Source organism: Mustela nigripes, chromosome 14, assembly GCF_022355385.1.
Source record: "Mustela nigripes isolate SB6536 chromosome 14, MUSNIG.SB6536, whole genome shotgun sequence".
Taxonomy (NCBI): domain Eukaryota; kingdom Metazoa; phylum Chordata; class Mammalia; order Carnivora; family Mustelidae; genus Mustela; species Mustela nigripes.
Window position 1 is genome coordinate 83,265,095 of NC_081570.1, and position 19,823 is coordinate 83,284,917.

The following is a 19,823-nucleotide window of genomic DNA, read 5'->3' on the forward strand; positions in this document are numbered from 1 at the left end:
TATTGTATGCCCTTTCACTTACTACATCTGTGCAAACTTGCCCTGCTATAATAAAGAAACAGTGAGTCCCTAAAAAAAGATACAGAAGAGTTCAAGTTAGTCTCCATCAACTAAGGATTTTCCCAGGGTATAAAGCTCATACCTTGCAATGTTCAGGTAAGCCTAATGCAACTTTGAATTTGGTAAGAAAACAAATTAATTCCTATAATTGATTGTGACAATGTACAACATCAAATTGTTTCTATTTTCTCATTACTAGAAGGCCTTGCTTAGAATTAACTTGTCAGAGAGCAGAGAAGGAATAACCTTGATTTACTAACAGCAAAGTGAGACTTAATCTTGAGGGATATTATGGGAAGGGTCTTAAAAGGAAAGAATACATTGTGTTTCAGTTGACAAAATCAGACAGGGAAGTCATTAAGTAAAAACCTAGTGTTGACAGGCGTTTAATTTGGCCTTCTAGCCAACTGGACCACAAGGATTATACAATCTACTGTAACCTTGATATAAGTTGATCATTTAAATGATACACAGAAAATAACTTGGTAGTTCATTCCAAAGAGGGCACACCAGAGAGCATAAGATGTCCCGGAGTATCAGTTACTGACGAAGGATTCATAAAAGAGAAAGCTATGAATCAAAATGGTGAGATTAAAAGCTTTTGTTTTATTATAATTTGTATCCAAATAACACACATGCTCCTAATCTAAAAGTTTATAAAATGTAATTTTAAAGAATATTATTCAGTTAGGGGTTTTGAAAATTCTCTAACGTCTATTAATAAAAAAAAAAAACCCACAAAATAATGCTGACATATTATTTCAAGCTGTAAAAGTTAAAAGAGAATTTCAGGAAAAAGAATCAGGCATGATAGCCTTTTTAAAATGGGGTCCTCTTGTCACTCTCCAATGTATAGTTAATGAATACATTTTTCTTTAGACCCTCTAATTTACATAACTTTCACTCAGAATATTTTAATGACTTTCTGGAACTGCAATTAATTTGACATAGGGTTTTTGAAGTTTAATTTTTATAACCCTTGTTGAATAAAAATATTATTTATGGCATAAAACACATGTTAGCTGTGTATTACATTAAAAATGCTAGATATCAAAAGAGCACTAAGAATTAAAGTCATTCTAAGATTTTTGTGCTTTAGGGGTGGACAAAAAAAGAGCAATATGTACACTTACATACCTCAGTAGCAAACTGCTGCAATCCACCAATATTAATTGGTCCCTCTTCAGTGGCATACAAATTGCATCCACCTACACAAAGATCAGAAGTTGGACATACCATTCCACAGGTCAGACCAAGTGGGTTGTCAGAAAAAATCATCTTAGCAGCTCCATAATAGTTCTACAAAAATAAAATAAAATAAAATAAAATTTTATTATGTAACAATGCACCTTAAACATTCAAAATATGATCCAATTTTCTATCAGGTAACAGACTGAGTTCTCTATTAAGTAATCTATTAGGTGATAGATTAAGTTGAAGATTAAGTCATGTATAAAATATAGAGGTTTCAATAATGTTTACCATCAGTAAACATCAAATAATAACTAGGAGAGAACCTGACATGCAGAAATATTCAATATATGGTATATTAATAAATAAACAATTAATCAATTTTGGAAAATCAAAATTTAAAGTATAAATGTTCTGTAAATAGCTTTCTTTCACAAAGCATCTAACTATACCCTGACAAGAATTATCCTTTTCATTTTTAACTAGGTAAGTTAGGTAGACTGAACAAATTTAAATCTTAAAATGTTAAAAAAAAAAAAAAAACGGTTAAACTCAAGTTATCTTTCATTTAACTAAATTAAAAGCATCTAGGATCCTCTTTCCCTTTTTCTCATCTGGCTTGTCCAGAGAGACTAAATATGACACTTCGTGTTGATTATCTAATTCTTCAATCACATACTATTAAGCAAATAAGCAGATGAAACTAACCACTACTCTTGGATGAGACCTTGTCAAGCTCATCTCTCATTACTTCCTTTCATACATTTGATTTATATAGAATAACTTAAAATACTACTCATTTTATCAAGAGTTTTTAGAACCAAACCTGTTCAAACATTGTACAATCCTGTCATTATTGACTAAGAATGAATAACTTGAATATTTGGGGAGTATTGTTTTCTCTAATCAAAAGTAAGAAGTGTACTTGACCAGTACTCCTCAAAACTGTCAAGTAAAAAATACGGATAGTTTTGAGAATATATAAAACTCAAGAAAACCCTAAGGAAATATGACAACTAAATGTCCTATGCTATTCTGGACAGGAGCCTAGATAAGGAAAAAAGGTACTAGGTAAAAACTAAGGAAATCTGAAGAAATCACAGACTTTAGTTAGTAATAAAACAGAGATAATGTTTCATTAATTGTAATAAATGTGCTATAGTAATGTCAGATATTAATAGTAGAGAAAATAATGTACAGGTCTATATAGGGATTCTTTGTACTATCTTCACAGCTTTTCTGTAAATACAAAACTGCTATAAAAATATGTTTTAAAGAAGAGATGGTAGAATATAGTTAGTGGTATGAAACTAAAGTATTAATTTCTCCTTTAGTTTTTGTTTACAATACTTTTGAAGATCTTTGACAACACATACATTGCTTCCATGACTAACTTTGATCATAAATACAAATTCCTAGACATTATAGAATACTGATGATAATAAACAACAGAAATAACCTTAACTATTTCTCGAATTGTTGATACATTATCAGAAGTTTGCTAGGCTTTTATTTAATCTTTATCGTCAATCATCTTATATAAAATGTCCAGCACCCAATCAAAAACTTCTAAGCATAAGATGAGACAGATTAAATGCCTGATAGTCAGTGAAAAAAAATGAATCAATAAAGCAGACCCATAGGTCTGATACAGAAATTGGAGATAGCAGAAAAAGATTTAAAAAAACTTCATGAAGATTTAGAAAAATATAGACAAAATAGATGAACCATTTCAATATACAACCATAATACTGTGATCTATTTAAAAATAATCAAACTGGCATTCCATAACTGAATAAAACATTTAAAAATAGATCTTAATGCATGGTTTTTGTATAGTATTCATGTATAGTATTATTTTGTATAGTATTCATGGTGCTTTAACAGCATTTATCTTATTCAATGGGTCTTCTTAGCAACCAACAATAATGTCTAACATGTAAGAATGGTTCTTCACTACATATTTCTGAATACATAATAGGAATGTGTTATTAAATTCAACTTATAAATAAGGAAACTGGGGTAGGAAGGATATATAATTTGCCAAAGGATCATAGAGCATATAAAGTGGCAGAGCCAGGATTCAGAGCCATATATATGACCACAAACTCATAAGGACCAAGACATACTCTAATACTAAAGAATACTGTTAAGTACTAAATAGGTTATAAAATCTAGTTACAACATTATTTTTCATATATAATATGTATCTTGATGTAAAACACACAACGCTCTTTTCAGTATAAATTGGACTTCATGTAACTAGCTCATTAATTACACTTTATATCTTAATAGATTTTTTTCCCAAGATTTTATTTACTTGTCAGAGAAAGAAAAAGCACAGGCAGGGGGAGCAGCATGCAGAGGGAGAAGGAGAAGCAGGCTCCCTGTTGAGCAGGGAGTCCAATATGGGACTTGACTTCAGGACCTGAGCAGGAAGCAGATGCTTTATCAACTGAGCCACACAGCCATCCCTATTAGATGAATTTTTTGTATATTTCCGTTAGTTTTTTTTTTAATTTTTTTTAAGATTTTATTTTATTCATTTGACAGAGATCACAAGTGAGCAGAGAGGCAGGCAGAGAGAAAAGGGGAAGCAGGTTCCCTGCTGAGCAGAGAGCCCAATGCAGAGCTCGATCCCAGGACTCTGGGATCATGACCTGAGCCAAAGGCAGAGGCTTTAACCCACTGAGCCACCCAGGCACCCCCTTCCCTTAATTTTAATCTTTCCATCAAGTCAATGAAAAGTTATTATAAGGCAAAGTCTTTTTTATCTTAACTAAAGATTAATCTGGTTTTTTTTTCCTCAAATTTGGTCATAGTTATCATTGTCTTTGGGATAGTCTTTGTTAATGTCACTGATAAGGGACAAGAGTAAAGCACCATGCTGTCAAAGTACACTTTCCCAAAAGATAAGACAGGATTCCCTTATATATAGAGAAGGAGCATGTATCCAAGATTTTACTTGACTTATTAATGTATAGGGAATCATAAAATAAGGAATCATTAAGATAGTAAAGGTGATTCAAGGAAGATTTGAGGCTGAAATGGCTTAAATGCTGAATTCTACAAAGTATTTAACAATCAATACCAATTCTTCACAAATACTTCTAAAATATACATATGGAATTTATCTCAGGAATGCAGGGTTGGTTTAATATCCCCTAAATGAATTAATATAATACACTGCATCAATAGAATAAAGGACAAAAATTTACACAATAATCTCAAAAAAATGCAGAAAAACATCTGACAAAATTCAATACCTCTCATGATAAAAACTCACAACAGGCCACAAAGAGCCACTAATTCATTTAAGAGGTTAATAAAGAATATTTATTTAAAAACCACAGCTGACATCTTACTTTACACTGAAAACTGAATCCTTCCAACCTTAGCATCAGGAAAATATAAGGATGCACATCTATCCAGCACAATACTGGCAGTTTTATCCAAATAATGTGGCAAACAAAAGAAACAAAAGCTATTCAAATTGCAAAATAAGAAGTAAAACTATTTCTACTTATAGAAGAAGTGATCTTGTATATAAAAAATCCTAAAATCTAGTAAAAAACTATTAGCAAAATAATGCTTAATTTTATGTGTCAACTTGACTGTGCCATGGGATGTCCACATTAAACATTATTTTGGGGTGGGTATAAGAAGGTATTTCCATATTAGATTGGTTTTTAAATTGGTGGACTCACCAAAGTAGACTGCCTTCCCCAATTATCACTCAACTGGGTGGACAACATCCAACCACTGAGGAACTGAATAGCACATGATAAGGTGACAGGAAGAAAATGTGGAACCTGCCTGGTTGAGTTTGGACATCAGTATATATATACATATAGTTTATATTATATATGTTTATATATATTAATCTGTAAAATATATAAATATATATAATATATTAATATTATATACCTATGTTATACATTATATTTTATATATATACAGTTTTTATGAAGAACCCTGACTAATACATTACTAATAATCACTGTAGCCAGCATGCTGAACATGAGATCAATCAATATACAACAATCAACTTTATATCTACACACAATGTATGAAACAATGAACAAAACAAAAATGAAATAAAAAATAATTCTAAGAGGATCAAAATACAAATTATTTAAACTATATTTACCAAAAATGTGTCAAACATAGGTTCTGAAAACAGACCACTGCTGAGTGAAACTAAAGAAAACCTAGATAAATGGAAAGACAGTCCATGATTATGAATTAGAAGGCTTATTATTAGGATGTTACTCCCCAAATTTATCTACAGCTTCAGCACAATCCCTATCAAAATCATAGCAGATTTCTTTACAAAAATTGGCATATTGACTCCAAAATTCATATGAAAAACCAAAATACCCAGAACCAGAATAGGCAAAACAGCTGTGAAAAATACGATCAAAGTTGGAGGAGTCCCATTTCCTGATGTCAGAACTTATTATGAAGCAACAGTAATCATGATGGTGTGGTACTGGCATAATAACACAGATACAGACCAATAGAACAGAACTGACAGTCTAGATAGAAACCTTATCTTTATGTTCAATTGATTTTCTGACAAGGATTCCAAGACAATTCTATAAAGAAAGAATATTCTTAAGAAATGATGTGATAACTGAATATCCATAAGCAAAAGAATGGAGTTGATCTTTATTTCACAGCACACATAAAGATTAACTAACAATAAATTATAGATATAAATGTTAGAGATAAATCTATAAAACTCTTAGAAGATGATATAGGAATAAATCTTTAAGACCTTGGATTAGGCAATGGTTTTTAGCCATAAAAACAAAAGCACAAGCAATGACACACACACACACACACAAAAGAGATGAACTGGATTTCATAAGAATTAAAAACTTCTGTGCTACAAGGAACACCACCAAGAAAGTTAAAAGGCAACCAACAGAACAGGAAAAAAGTAACATATGGTAAGAAATTTTTTTTTAAAGATTTTATTTATTTATTTGACAGACAGAGACCACAAGTAGGCAGAGAGGCTGGCAGAGAGAGAGAGAAGAAGAAGCAGGCTCCCTGTTGAGCAGAGGGCCCAATGCAGGGCTTGATCCCAGGACCCTAGGATCATGACCTGAGCCGAAGGCAGAGGCTTTAACCCACTGATTCACCCAGGTGCCCCTGATAAGAAATTTTCATCTAAAATATATGAAGACTTATAACTCACTAATAAGATAATCAAAAAATGAACAATGGATTGATATGAACATTTCTCCAAAAATATACAAATGGCCAATATGCATAAGAAGTATGGCTAAACGTTATTAGCTACCAGAGAAATGCTAGTCAAAATGAGATACCACTTCTTAACCTATTTGGGTGGCTACAGTGAAAAAGACATAACAATATATACAATGAAATATTATTTAGACGTCAAAAAGAATGAAATCTTCTCATTTGCAATGATGTGGATGGATCCAGGGTGTATTACACTGAGTGAAATAAGTCAGTCAGTAAAAGGCAGATACCATATGATTTCAGTCATATGTGGAATTAAAGAAATAGAACAGATTTTAAAGAAAGAAATAAAACAGATAAAGGGAAAAGAGGAAAAAGAAAGAAAGAGAACAAACCGTAAGAAACTCTTGATTATAGAAAACAAACTGAGGGTTGAAGGAGGGGTAGGGGCCAGAAGAGAGGCTAAATGAGTGATGGGTATTGCGGAGGGTACTTATTGAGATGAGCACTGGATCTTAAATGTAAGATCTTTTATGATTCTTATATGAATCACTAAGATTCTATTCCTGAAACCAATATTATACTGTATATTAACCAACTAGAATTTAAATAAAAGCTTTAAAAAAAAGAAAAATGTGAAGAAAAAAATTTTTTTAATGTTTTAAATAAATAATTTTTATGTAAAAAAAAAGACATACAATAAAAAATGTTGACAAGGATGTGGAAAAACTGGAACAATTATATGTTGCTTATGGGATTGAAAAATGGTGTACTTTGAAAAATAGTTTGGCAGTTGCTCACAAGGATAAAAACAGAGTTACCATATGATTCACCAATTCCACTCTTTAGTATACACCCAAGAAAATTTACAACATATGTCCATGTATAACCTCATACATTAATGTTCAAAGCAGTGTACCCCTAGCAGCTAAAATGTAAAAATACCCTAAATGCCCATCTCTGATGAACTGCTAAAAAAGTGGAATATCCATATAATCAATTATTATTTATAAATAAAAATAAGTAATGATATGTGCTATAACGTAGTTAAACTTTGAAAACATTATGCTAAGTGAAAGAAGCCATTCACAAAAGACCACAGATTTTGTTTTCATTTAATGAAAATATCCAGAACAGGCAAAAGTAAAGAAGCAGAAAATAGACTGGTAGTTGCCTATGCCTGGGAGTCTGAGAAAAACTGGAAATTGGCTGCTACGGGGGTTAACAATATCTTTTTGGGAGGATAAGCATATGCTCAATTTGATTGTGGTTATGGTTGCACTTCTGAACATATACTCACCACCAATGAAAAGTACATTTTCCACTGGCCAACTGTATGGAATATGAATTTTATCTCAATAAAGGTGTTATATTTTTAAAAGTACACCTACAGGATGGGAAACTATATGGGGAATTTAATAAATAAATATTTCAATAACTCTGGATTAAGATTGCTTCCCTTGCCTCAGGAGAAAAAGCTGCAGTAATCAAAACAGTATGGTAGTGGCAAAAAAATAAACACAAAGAAGAATGGAACAAGAAAAAAAAAGAAAGAGATAAACCCACAATTACATGGTCAATGAATCTTCAACAAAGGTGGCAAGAACATATGAGAAAAAGACAGGCTCTTCAACAAATGGGGTTAGGAAAACTGGACAACCATGTGCAAAGGAATGAAACAGGACCATTTTCTTACACGGTACACAAAAATAAGCTCAAAGGGATTAAGGACCTAAATGTGAGACCTGAAAACCATAAAAATCATAGAAATGAACACAGGAAATAATTTCTATGACATCAGCCCTAATAAGATCTTTTTAGATATGTCCCCTGAAGCAAGGGAAGAAACAGCAAAAATAAACTAATGGACCTACCTCTAATTTAAAGTTTTTGCACAGCAAAGGAAACAACAAAATAAAAGAAAACCTACTGAATGGAAGAAAATATCTGCAACAGATGTATTTGATAAGGACTTAGTATTCAAAATATACAAAGAAGTTACATGTCCAAGAAGATCTAAAAATTATAAATATTTATGCCCCCAGATGGGAGCACCCAACTACATAAAACAATTAATAACAAACATAAAAGAACTCATTGTTAATAATACAATAACAGTAGAGGACTTTAACACCTCACTTATATCAATGCACAGAGCACCTGAGCAGAAAATCAACCAGGAAACAATGGCTTTGAATGACAAACTAGACCAGATGGATTTAAAAGATCTATTCAGAACATTTTATCCTAAAGCAAGAGAACACATATTCTCTTCAAGTGCATATGGAACATTTTCCAAAATAGATCACACAATAGGTCACAAATCAGACCTTACGAAATACAAAGATACCAAGATCATACAATGAATCTTTTCTTTTCTTTTCTTTCTTTCTTTCTTTTTGAAAAAGATGTGAGAGGGGAATAAAGGGATTGGGTGAGCAGAGACGGGGAGAGAGAGAGGAAGGGGAAAAAAGAGAATCTTAAGCAGATTCCATGTGCAGCACAGAACCTAATGTGGGGCTCAATTTCATGACACTGAGATCATGACCTAGGCCAAAATCAAAAGTCAAAGGCCTAACTGAATGAGCCACCCAGGGGCACCCCCATGCAAATTTTCTGATCACAACACAAAGAAACATGAAGTCAACTACAAGAAAAAATTTGGAAAGACCACCACATGCTTAAGCGAGGTTAAAAAATATGCTACTGAACAATGAACAGCTTAACCAGAAAATCAAAGAAAAAATTAAAAAAAAAATACATGGAAATAAGACACAATGGTCCAAAACCTTTGGGATGCAATAATAGCAATTCTAAGAGTTAAGTTAGAGCAATACAAACCTACCTCAAGAAGCAAGAAAAATCTCAATAAACAAATTAACCTTGCATTCAAAAGAGCTGGAAAAAGGCAACAAATGAAGCTCAAAGCCAGCAGAAGGGAAATATTGAAGTTCAGGGCATAAATAAATGATACAAAAACTAAAAAACAAACAAACAAAAGACAACAACAAAAATAATAGAGAATAGATCAATGAGACCAAGAGCTGGTTTAAAATAAATAAATAAATAAATAAATAAATAAATAAGATTGATAACCCCCCTAGCCAGATTTATCAAGAAGAGAAAGGTCCTAATTAAATAAAATCTAAAATGAGAGAGGAGAAATGACAACCAACATCACAGAAATACAAACAATTATAAGGAATATTACAAATATCTGTATGTCCAACAAATTGGACATACCTAGAAGAAATGGACAAAACATATAAACTACAAAAACTGAAATAGGATGGAATAGAAAACTTGAACATATCAATAACCAGCAAAGAAACTGATTCAGTAATCAAAAAATCTTCCAACAAACAACAGTCCAGGGCCGGATAGCTTCACAGGGGAGTTCAGCCACGCACTTAAAGAAGAGTTAATACCTATTCTTCTTAAACTATTTCAAAAAATAAAAATGGAACAAAAACTGCCAAATTCATTCTATGAGGCTAGCACTACCCGAATTCCAAAACCAGACAAAGACTCTACTAAAAAAGAGAATTATAAGCCAATAGCCCTAATGGACACATACACAAAAATTCTCAATAAAACAACTAGTAAATCAAATCTGACAGTACATTAAGAGAACCATTCACCACAATCAAGTGCAATTTATTCCTGGGGTGCAAGGATGTTCAATATTTGCAAATAAATTCACATAATACTCTACGTTAATAAAAAAAAAAAAGCACAAGAACCATATGTTCTTTTCTATAGATTCAGAAAAAGGATTTGACAAGATAAAACATTCATTCATGATTAAAACCATCAACAAAGTAGAGTTAGAGGGAATATCTCAACATAATAAAGGCCTTATATGAAAAAAAAATCATCCTGGACTGGGAAAAACTGAGAGTTTTTCTCATAGATGGTCAGGAACAAGACAGGTATGTCCACTCCCACCACCATCATTTAACACAGTACTGAATTCCTAGCCTCAGCAATCAAGACAACAAAAAGAAATAAAAGGCATCCAACTTGGCAAGGAAGAAGTCAAACTTTCACAGTTTGTAATGACATGATACTCATAAAGAAAACCCAAAAGACTCCACCAAAAAATTGTTAGAACTGATACAGAATTCAGTAATGTTGCAAGATACAAAAATCAATGTACAGAAATCTGTTGCTTTTCTACACACCAGTAATGAAGCAACACAAAGAGAAACCAAGGAATCAATCCCATTTACAATTGCACCAAAAACCTTAAGATATCTAGAGATAAACCTAACCAAAGAGGTAAAAGATCTGTACTCTGAAAATTAAAAAAACACAATGAAAAAAACTGAAGATGACACAAAAAAATGGAAAAACATTCCATGCTCATGGATTGAAATAATATTGTTAAAATGTCTATACTACCAAAAGTAGTATACACATTTAATGCAATCCCTATCAAAATACCACCAACATTTTTCACAGAGCAAGGAAAAATAGTCTTAAAATTTGTATGAAATCTTGGAGACATGTTTTGAAAGAAGATGTTGTGGCCAATGTGCGAAAATGAATTTTTGGGACTTCATCAAGATAAAAAGCTTCTCCACAGCAAAGGAAACAGTCAACAAAACAAAGAGGCAACCACAGAATGGGAGAAGATATTTGCAAATGACACTACAGACAAAGGACAGATACCCAAGATCTATAAAGAACTTCTCAAACTCAACACCCAAAAAACAGACAATCAAGTCAAAAAATGGGCAGAAGACATGAATAGATGCTTCTCCAATGAAGACATACAAATTGTTAACAGACACATGAAAGAATGTTCATTATCCTTAGCCATCAGGGAGATTCAAATCAAAACCACATTGAGATACCACCTTATACCAGTTAGAATGGCAACAATTAACAAGGCAAGAAACAACAAATGTTGAAGAGGATGCGGAGAAAGGGGAATCCTCTCACACTGTTGGTGGAAATGCAAGTTGGGGCAGCCACTTTGGAAAACAGTGTGGAGGTTCCTCAAGAAATTAAAAAAAGAAAACTACCCTATACCCTGCAATTGCACCACTGGGTATTTACCCCAAAGATACAGATGTAGTGAAAAGAAGGACCATATGCACCCCAATGTTCATAGGAGCAATGTCAACAATAGCCAAACTGTGGAAAGAGCCAAGATGCCCTTCAATAGACAAATGGATAAAGAAGATGTGGTCTAGAAAACAATGGAATATTACTCAGCCATTAGAAATGATGGATACCCAACTTTTGCATCACCATGGATGGGACTGGCTGAGATTATGCCATGTGAAATAAATCAAGCAGAGAGAGTCAATTATCATATGGTTTCACTTACTTGTGGAACATAAGAAATAGCATGTAGGACATTAGGAGAAGGAAGAGAAAAATGAAGTCGGGGGGAATGGAGGGGGAGACAAACCATGAGAGACTGCAGAATCTGAGAAACAAACTGCGGATTTTAGTTGGGGGAGGAGATGGTTTTGCCTGGTGACAGGTACTAAGGAGGGCATGTATTGCATGGGGCACTGGATGTCATACATAAACAATAAGTCTTGGAACACTACATCAAAAATTAATGATGTACTATATGGTGACTAACATAACATTAAAAAAAAAAATTTTGTATGGGACCACAAAAGAACCTGAAGAGCCAAAGCAATCTTGAAAAAGGAAAGCAAAGCTACAGTCATCACAATTCTGGACATCAAACTATAACAGAAAGCTGTAGTGATCAAGACAATATGGTACTGGCACAAAAAAAAAAAAAAAAAAATAAGACACACAGATCAACAGAACAGTATAGAAAACCCCATAATAAACCCACAGTTACATGGTCAATTAATCTTTGATAAAACAGGAAAGAATATCCAATGGGGGGGGGGAGTCTCTTCAACAAATGGTGTTGGGAAAACTGGGCAGCAACATGCAGAAGAATGAAACTGGACCAGAGGTGCCTGGGTGGCTCAGTTGGTTAAGCATCTGCCTTCAGCTCACATCACAATCCGGGGTTTCAGGATGGACCCCTGTGTGAGGCTCTCTGCTCAGTGGGGAGCCTACTTCTCCCTCTCCCTCTGCTCCTCCCCCTGCTTGCACTCTCTCTTTCTCTCTGTCAAATAAATAAAATCTTTAAAAAGAAAGAAAGAAAGAAAGAAAGAAACAAACAAACAAACAAACTGGACCACTTTTTACAGCATATACAAAAATAAATTCAAAGCAGAGGAAAGATCTAAAAACGAGACCTGAAACCATTAAAATCTTAGAGGAGTATACAGCAGTAACCTCTTTAACATCAGCCATACCAAGTTCTTACTAGATAGGTCTCATGAGTCAAGGAAAACAAAATAAAAAATAAACTATCAGGACTTTAGCAAAATAAAAGCTTCTGCACAGAAGGAAATAATCAACAAAACTAAAAGGCAACCTACATAATGAGAGAAGATATTTGCAAATGGCATTATCTGATAAAGGGTTAGTATCCAAAATCTGTAAAGAATTTATAAATCTCAACACCCCCCCAAAAATGAATAATCCAATTAAAAAATGTGCAAAAGACATGAAGAGAAATTTTTTCCAAATATATCTAGATGGCCAACAAACACATGAAATGATGCTCACCGTCACTCATGTGGCTAGAGAGTATTATGTTAAGTGAACTAAGTCAGTTGGAGAGATACAAATACATATGATTTCACTCACATGTGGAATTTAAGAAACACACTAGCAAAGAAATAAGAGAGAGAGAGAGAGCAGCAAACCAAGAAACAGACTCTTAATTATAAAGAATAAACTGATGGTTACCAGAGTGGAGTTGGTGGGGACATGGGTTAAATTGGTGATGGGGATTAAAGAGTACACTTGTGATGAGCACCAGGTGTTGTATGGAAGTGCTGAATCACTAAATTGTACACCTGAAACTAATATTACATTGTACATTAGTAAACTGGAATTTTAATAAAAACTTTACATTTAAAAAATACATCTTTGTAACAAAACTTACAATAGTGAAATGTGATACCTCCAGCTTTGTTCTTTCTCAAGACTGCTTTGGTTATTTGGGGTCTTTGGGATCCCACACAAATTTTAGATTGTTTGTTCTAGTTCTATGAAAAATGCTGTTAGTATTTTAATAGGGATTACATTAAATCTGTATATTGCTTTGGGTAGTAAAGGCATTTTAACAACATTTCTTCTTCCAATCCAAGAGCGTATAATGTCTTTCCATTTGTTTGTGTCATCCAGTTTCTTTCACCAATGTTTTATAGCTTTCAGATTATAGGTTTTTCACCCCCTTGATTTGATTAAGTTTATGCCTGTTTAGAGCTTTCTATATATACTATCATGTCATCTGCAAATAGTGAAAGTTTGACTTCTTACCAATGTGATGCCTTTATTCCTTTTTCTTGTCTGATTTCTGTGGCTATGACTTCCAGTACTATGTTGAATGAAAGTGGTAAGAGTGGACTCCTTGCCTTGTTCCTGACCTTGAAGGAGAAGTTTTCAGTTTTTCTCCGTTGAGTATGATGCCAGCTGTGGGTTTTTCACACAAGGTCTTTAATATGTTGAGGTATGTTCCCTCTAAATATACTTGTTGAGGGTTTTACCATGAATGGATGTTGTACTCACAATCTAAACTTTTAGTTAATACTGAATAGATAGTCAACCAATGGTTCTTTTTCCTTCAAAATTAAATAATGCTTAAGTGTCACCATGCATTTATTTTAAAAATGCTCATTTAGTATGATAAGAGTAAACAGATACAGCCTTATCTCCTTGGCCTTATTTTCTGTTTTTGAATAATTGAATAACATTCTGTTTTGAATAATATGAATAACATTCATAATGAACAATTACTAACTAAATTACTAGTCTATTCCTTAGGAAACATCCTTTGTTCCTGCTTAAGCCCATTGATCCCCTTGCTCAGTACCTGCAACTAAGCATTTAACAGTTGCTAGAGAAAATCTCAAAGTCACTGTCACTATTCTTTCCTCCTCTTACTTGATATCATAGTAACATCTGACATGACTGATTAACAAATATTTAATGACTGACACACTGCCTAAATGACCTAATTATATAATTAGAAGACTTATTGTAACATAAAAACACCATCATGAGGAAAAAAATGTCAACTGTAGATTACTTTTCAGGATATTTGGGGGAGGGAAGTAGCATAGAAATATAATCTAATTAAACAATTAAGGATCTTTCCACAAGAATACTGATTATGTTATGACCCACAAATTGAGTTTCAAAATTGTATCTACAAAGATGACATAAGAAATAAATACGTTTAAAAAAATTTAAAAAAAAACATTTAGAATTACACTTATGGTTCATGATTTCCTATAGTTGTCAAACTACAAGGTCTGATCTACCACAATATATCACTGACAATAAAACTCTCTAGTTTTATTCAATAATCTCATGATTCCAAGTATAACTCTTACACCAAAATAAAATTGTAGGAGACTATAACTTTTTTTTTAAAAAAGTACTTCAAAAAATTAGCTAAAATTACTGAATGTTTCTTAAATAAAAGCTCGATGGACCTAAAAAAAAAGGAAGAGAAGGGTAAGGGAGGGGAAGAGAAATGAAGGGAAGGGAAAGGAAGGGAGGGGAGGAAACCTCCCTGACATCAAGACATTTTGGTATCAGAGTGAAAAGTCACTTCAGAATGAGGTTCAGAATCTGCTTCAAATGTGTGGTAATCAAAGTGTTTCTGAAGTGACAGGACTAAGAGATGAGAAGAAATGGCATCTGAGTTATCCTGGATTGACACGAGTAAAAAATCAAGAAACTTCAGAATATGTCTTGGCATAATGACTTGGCCAACTGGCTAGAGATGTTCACTGATTCACTTAGGAAATGATGACTAGAAGATATATTTTTAATGTGCTTGGAACAAATTATGGAGAAATTTGACTCCCAAACTAAGGGTTTAGTATCTAACTGAAGCTTTTTCATAGAAAGGTGCTAGTATTAAAGGACTAATTGTGAAGATTACTGTATAAATGCTGTGGAAACTCTCAGAAATAGAGTGGAAAAACAGGAAAAGTGAAGAAGACACAATGATACATTAAAAAAAGGAATACATCAGCATGTATCACAGAATACACAAAAATGGTTTTGAAAATGGTCTGAGCCAACATCAAACAATGATTCAGAAATCACCTTTGCTCTCTACCTCTCACAAATAACTCTGAAGAAATGATAGATTACTGTGTAGGAAGCTGGGTACTCAGAGTCAAAGACATTCAGAAACCTATTAGAAAGGGAACACCTCCTCAACTGTTCTCATCAAGACTGTCAAGATCAATATCAATTTTTTTTCTCTCATAGTAAGTGGAGAGATTTCTTGAGTTCTCCTTCTAAACAAGAGGTTTGACTCCTATTCTGTGAGCTTTTAAACCTTTCTAAAAGCAAAGGCTATAGAATTTAAATTTAGAAGGGTACTTTAAAGACACCCCAGTAGTCTCCTTCTAGAAAATACACAATCACTTCACTTGGTTTCTTCAGGTTATTCAATCATTCACAAGTATTTTAGTCTTCAATTGTGTGAAGAAAAATGTACCAAGTCATGTTAGGAGGCATAAAAATTAAATATCTGATTTTTGTGCATATATTTGTTTTATGAGGACTTTTACTCCTTCTTTAAGCAAAAATCTAAAACACAAATGGTTTGATATATTTGTTTTTTTTATATCAACACAAAAGAACATGCATTGAATGTTCCCTAGTCCATTAACTTACCCGTATTTTGCAGGTGTTGAATTTTCTATTACTCAATGGGATTTTTAAAAGCTTGTTCGAAGCTACAATATGTGCCATTTCCATGTGGGTTAATTCTAAGACAACTTTAACTTTTATTCTTTGCTTTTTATTTTTAAAGTTGTAACTTGAAATTGCATTAGTGTCATCTCTATACAATTTAATGGTTTTAAAGTCATTATCAAGAAACATGAAAATCTCGCAAGCCAGCTAACATCTCATATGTTATAACAAATTTAACCAATAGTCCAATCATATTCAGGCCTTCATATCACCACAACATTATCAAAACAGCTGGTGGATTTATTTTAAAGTGTTCTTGCTTTTTCCAATGAGAGTTTTCACAGATGGAAGCACCCTTCCAAGATAAACTTCAATCTGCTACATTTAAAAAAATACTTGGGAAAGTTCAATAAGTTTGCAAGTGTGAGAAGGGTGAATTAACACCACTTATACTTCTAGACTGAGCTGTATAATGGTGAGTGTCTAATGGTGAGTGTGCATTAAATTAATGTACATTAATTTAATATAAAATGTCCCTAATAGCACATATAGAAAATAAAGGCATAGGGAACACCATCAAGCTATCACCATCTCTCAGTAAAAAACCCACTGGTCTTCAGACATTTGGCAAAGGAGAGTGGGAACCTATCATTCACAGGACACACAAAAACTCCTGCCCTCACAGTACTCACTCTTCTGTGAGAAGAGAATATGTTTGCCTGGTTTTACTCAGAAAACCCTCCCTTCAAAACTCAGACACACTAAATTTTAGAAAAGTTTTGCACAATATGATTAGACTTTTAGAACTATGAATGCGTAAGAAAAAAAATTATTTTTGTAGAAAACAATTTTTTTTTAATATGACCTTGAGATGCTGAACTAGGAAACTTGACACAGACAGCATGCCTAGTACATTATACAGCATAGAACAGATTTAACAAATTTAAGTCAGCATCACATTCCCCCTAGGCTTTTTTTAGCTAAAAATTTTTTTCTTGGGGCACCTGGGTGGCTCAGTGGTTAAGCCTCTGCATTTGGCTCAGGTCATGATCACAGGGTCCTGGGATAGAGCCCTGCATCTGGCTCTCTGCTCAGCGGGGAGCCTGCTTCCTGCTCTCTCTCTGCCTGCCTCTCTGACTACTTGTGATCTCTGCAAAATAAATAAATAAAATCTTTTAAAAAATTTTTCTTATAATATTAATCCTGAGAGTTTAAGATTTTAAAGTTTATTAAAGAAAATTCATATTAGGAAGCACAATAAAAAAGAAAGCAAGAAAGAAGCAAAAACTGTATGAAGAAAAATAACTGAATAACCTTATCGCAAATAAGATTTAAAACAACAAATCCACTGACTGCTGCAAAAAGTTGTATGTATAAGACAATTAGTAATAAAGACAAAATTTCATTATTTATGTTATTAGAACTAGACTATAACACTTCTATTTTCTTCTTTTCAAACAAAATAACATCAGGTTATTTTGTGAGAATTTGTTCTTTACTGACAAGAATGTGAGATTTCTTAATTGACAGGGTGCTGCAGTGTCTACCATACTGTATTATTATATTGTAGCTCATAAAACCAGCTGCCAGTCACTATTTGTACAATGGGTACTTACCAGAAAACTCTCCATTCCGAGTACATTAATTTAAACCCATTATTACTTTTAAAAGCAAAACTAGTTTTGATAATAATTTACCTAAATTTTTCACTTTGCCAATTTTTAGAAAAGTAAACCCAAATTTCCTTAAGATGAAGTTTACTGTTGCTGGGGGAGAGGAAGTTGGAAGGATACGATAATCAGGTGAAGGGCATCAAGGGGGGACATTTTACATAAAGAGCACTGGGTGTTATACACAATTGATGAACCACTAAATTCTACCCCTGAAAATAATAATACAGTATATGTTAACAAATGAATTTAAATAAAAAATTTTAAGAACTTAAAAAAATTTAAATAAAAAAGTCTTACATTTAAAAAAAATTAAATAAAAATATAAAAAATTTCTTAAAAATACTGTTATAAATTTTACCCACCATTTAAATATTGACAGCACTTACAAAATTGTCATGATAGAAAATATGTTGCTTGGGACACTTGGGTGGCTCAGTGGGCTAAAGCCTCTGCCTTCAGCTCAGGTCATGAGTTGGCTCTCTGCTCAGCAGGGGGCCTGCTTCACCCCCCCCCCCCACCAGTACCTGCCTACTTCTCTGCCTACTTGTGATCTCTGTCAAATACATAAATAAAATCTTTAAAAAAAAGAAAATATGTTGTTTATATGTATATATAAATACAATATCCTCTATATTTTATGACTTATATTTTCTTTTTTACATATATATTTTACATTTATATTATATATACTTTATAGTTTAATAAATTATTCATCTAGATTGTGTAGTGTTATGTGGACAATAGCACACCAGAAAAAAATCAAGAAATTTATTTATTCTATCAAGTAGTTATGGGATCTGGGATAAACTACTTAGCCTTGATGGGTTTCAAATTACCTTTCTAACCAACAAGATAGCTAGATAGATGAAAATGCCATTCATCCAAATTGTTACATTTATTTTTACCTGTTAATATTAAAAAATATTCTAGGGGGTACCTGGGTGGCTCAGTGGGTTGGAGCCTCTGCCTTTGGCTCCAATCCTGATCCCTGGGTCCTGGGATCTAGCCCTGCATTGGCTCTCTGCTCAGCAGGGAGCCTGCTTCCCTTCCTCTCTCTCTGCCTGCCTCTCTGCCTACTTGTGATCTCTGTCTGTCAAATAAATAAATAAAATATTTAACAACAACAACAACAAAATATTCTAAACAGTATCCTATGTGTCTATACAGATTTTCCTTTGTCTTGATTATACTGAAGTAAAAAAATTATTATTTCAGTTTAATTTTCATATACATACATAAAACTAGATTCTTTTTTTCTAAATAATTTAAGTTCTAAAAAATATTAACAAAGGCATATGTTTAAATATGTCCATACATAACATACAACCACAAACAATGTGGTATTACTTGTTTCTTATAAAATTGGCTTAAGTTGTGTAATGAAAATCTTCTATCAGTTAGTTAAACTGACATTATTTTTAGGTTTTATATCATTTAGATTTTGTAATAAATTGACTAACAGTGCTTTGAGTTACAGAAGGTTTTCCAGAACTAAATGTTCAACTTTTGAAACAAATATGAAGAAAAGCAGTTATTATTACACATTCTATTAGCTGTGATTAAAAGTAAAAATGTAACCTTTAAAGGCCTGAAGATAATATATTACAAAACAGAAACAAGATAGATTTTTGCATAAGCATTAATGATTCAATAGACAATGTAACATCTATTTATCTTTTTCAGCAGAATACATTAAAGAAGATGGGACATTTTGAAAATAATATTCCAGTGTTTTAAAACTAGTAAATTTAGTACCCTATCATTTGCCAGATTCAACACTAGGAAGTTATATATTAAAATTAACGACTGAATTTTGGTTTATGCAGTTAATGTTATATCAACTGATAAATGAATGAGGTGAAACGGACATACATTTTCATTTTCATTAATAATTTTAAATTGTTA

General features: G+C 32.8%; 1 protein-coding gene across 5 annotated transcripts in view; it reads right to left on the bottom strand.

Annotated features, from left to right (window-relative positions):
- The window catches only part of DPYD (dihydropyrimidine dehydrogenase), an 833,094-nt gene that overhangs the window by 614,936 nt on the left and 198,335 nt on the right, over window positions 1–19,823 (bottom strand). For all 5 annotated transcript variants that reach the window (XM_059375481.1, XM_059375484.1, XM_059375483.1 and 2 more), the window contains one exon: window positions 1,198–1,359. In XM_059375481.1, coding sequence (XP_059231464.1) covers window positions 1,198–1,359 — 162 coding nt within the window. The remainder of the gene's footprint in view (window positions 1–1,197; window positions 1,360–19,823) is intronic.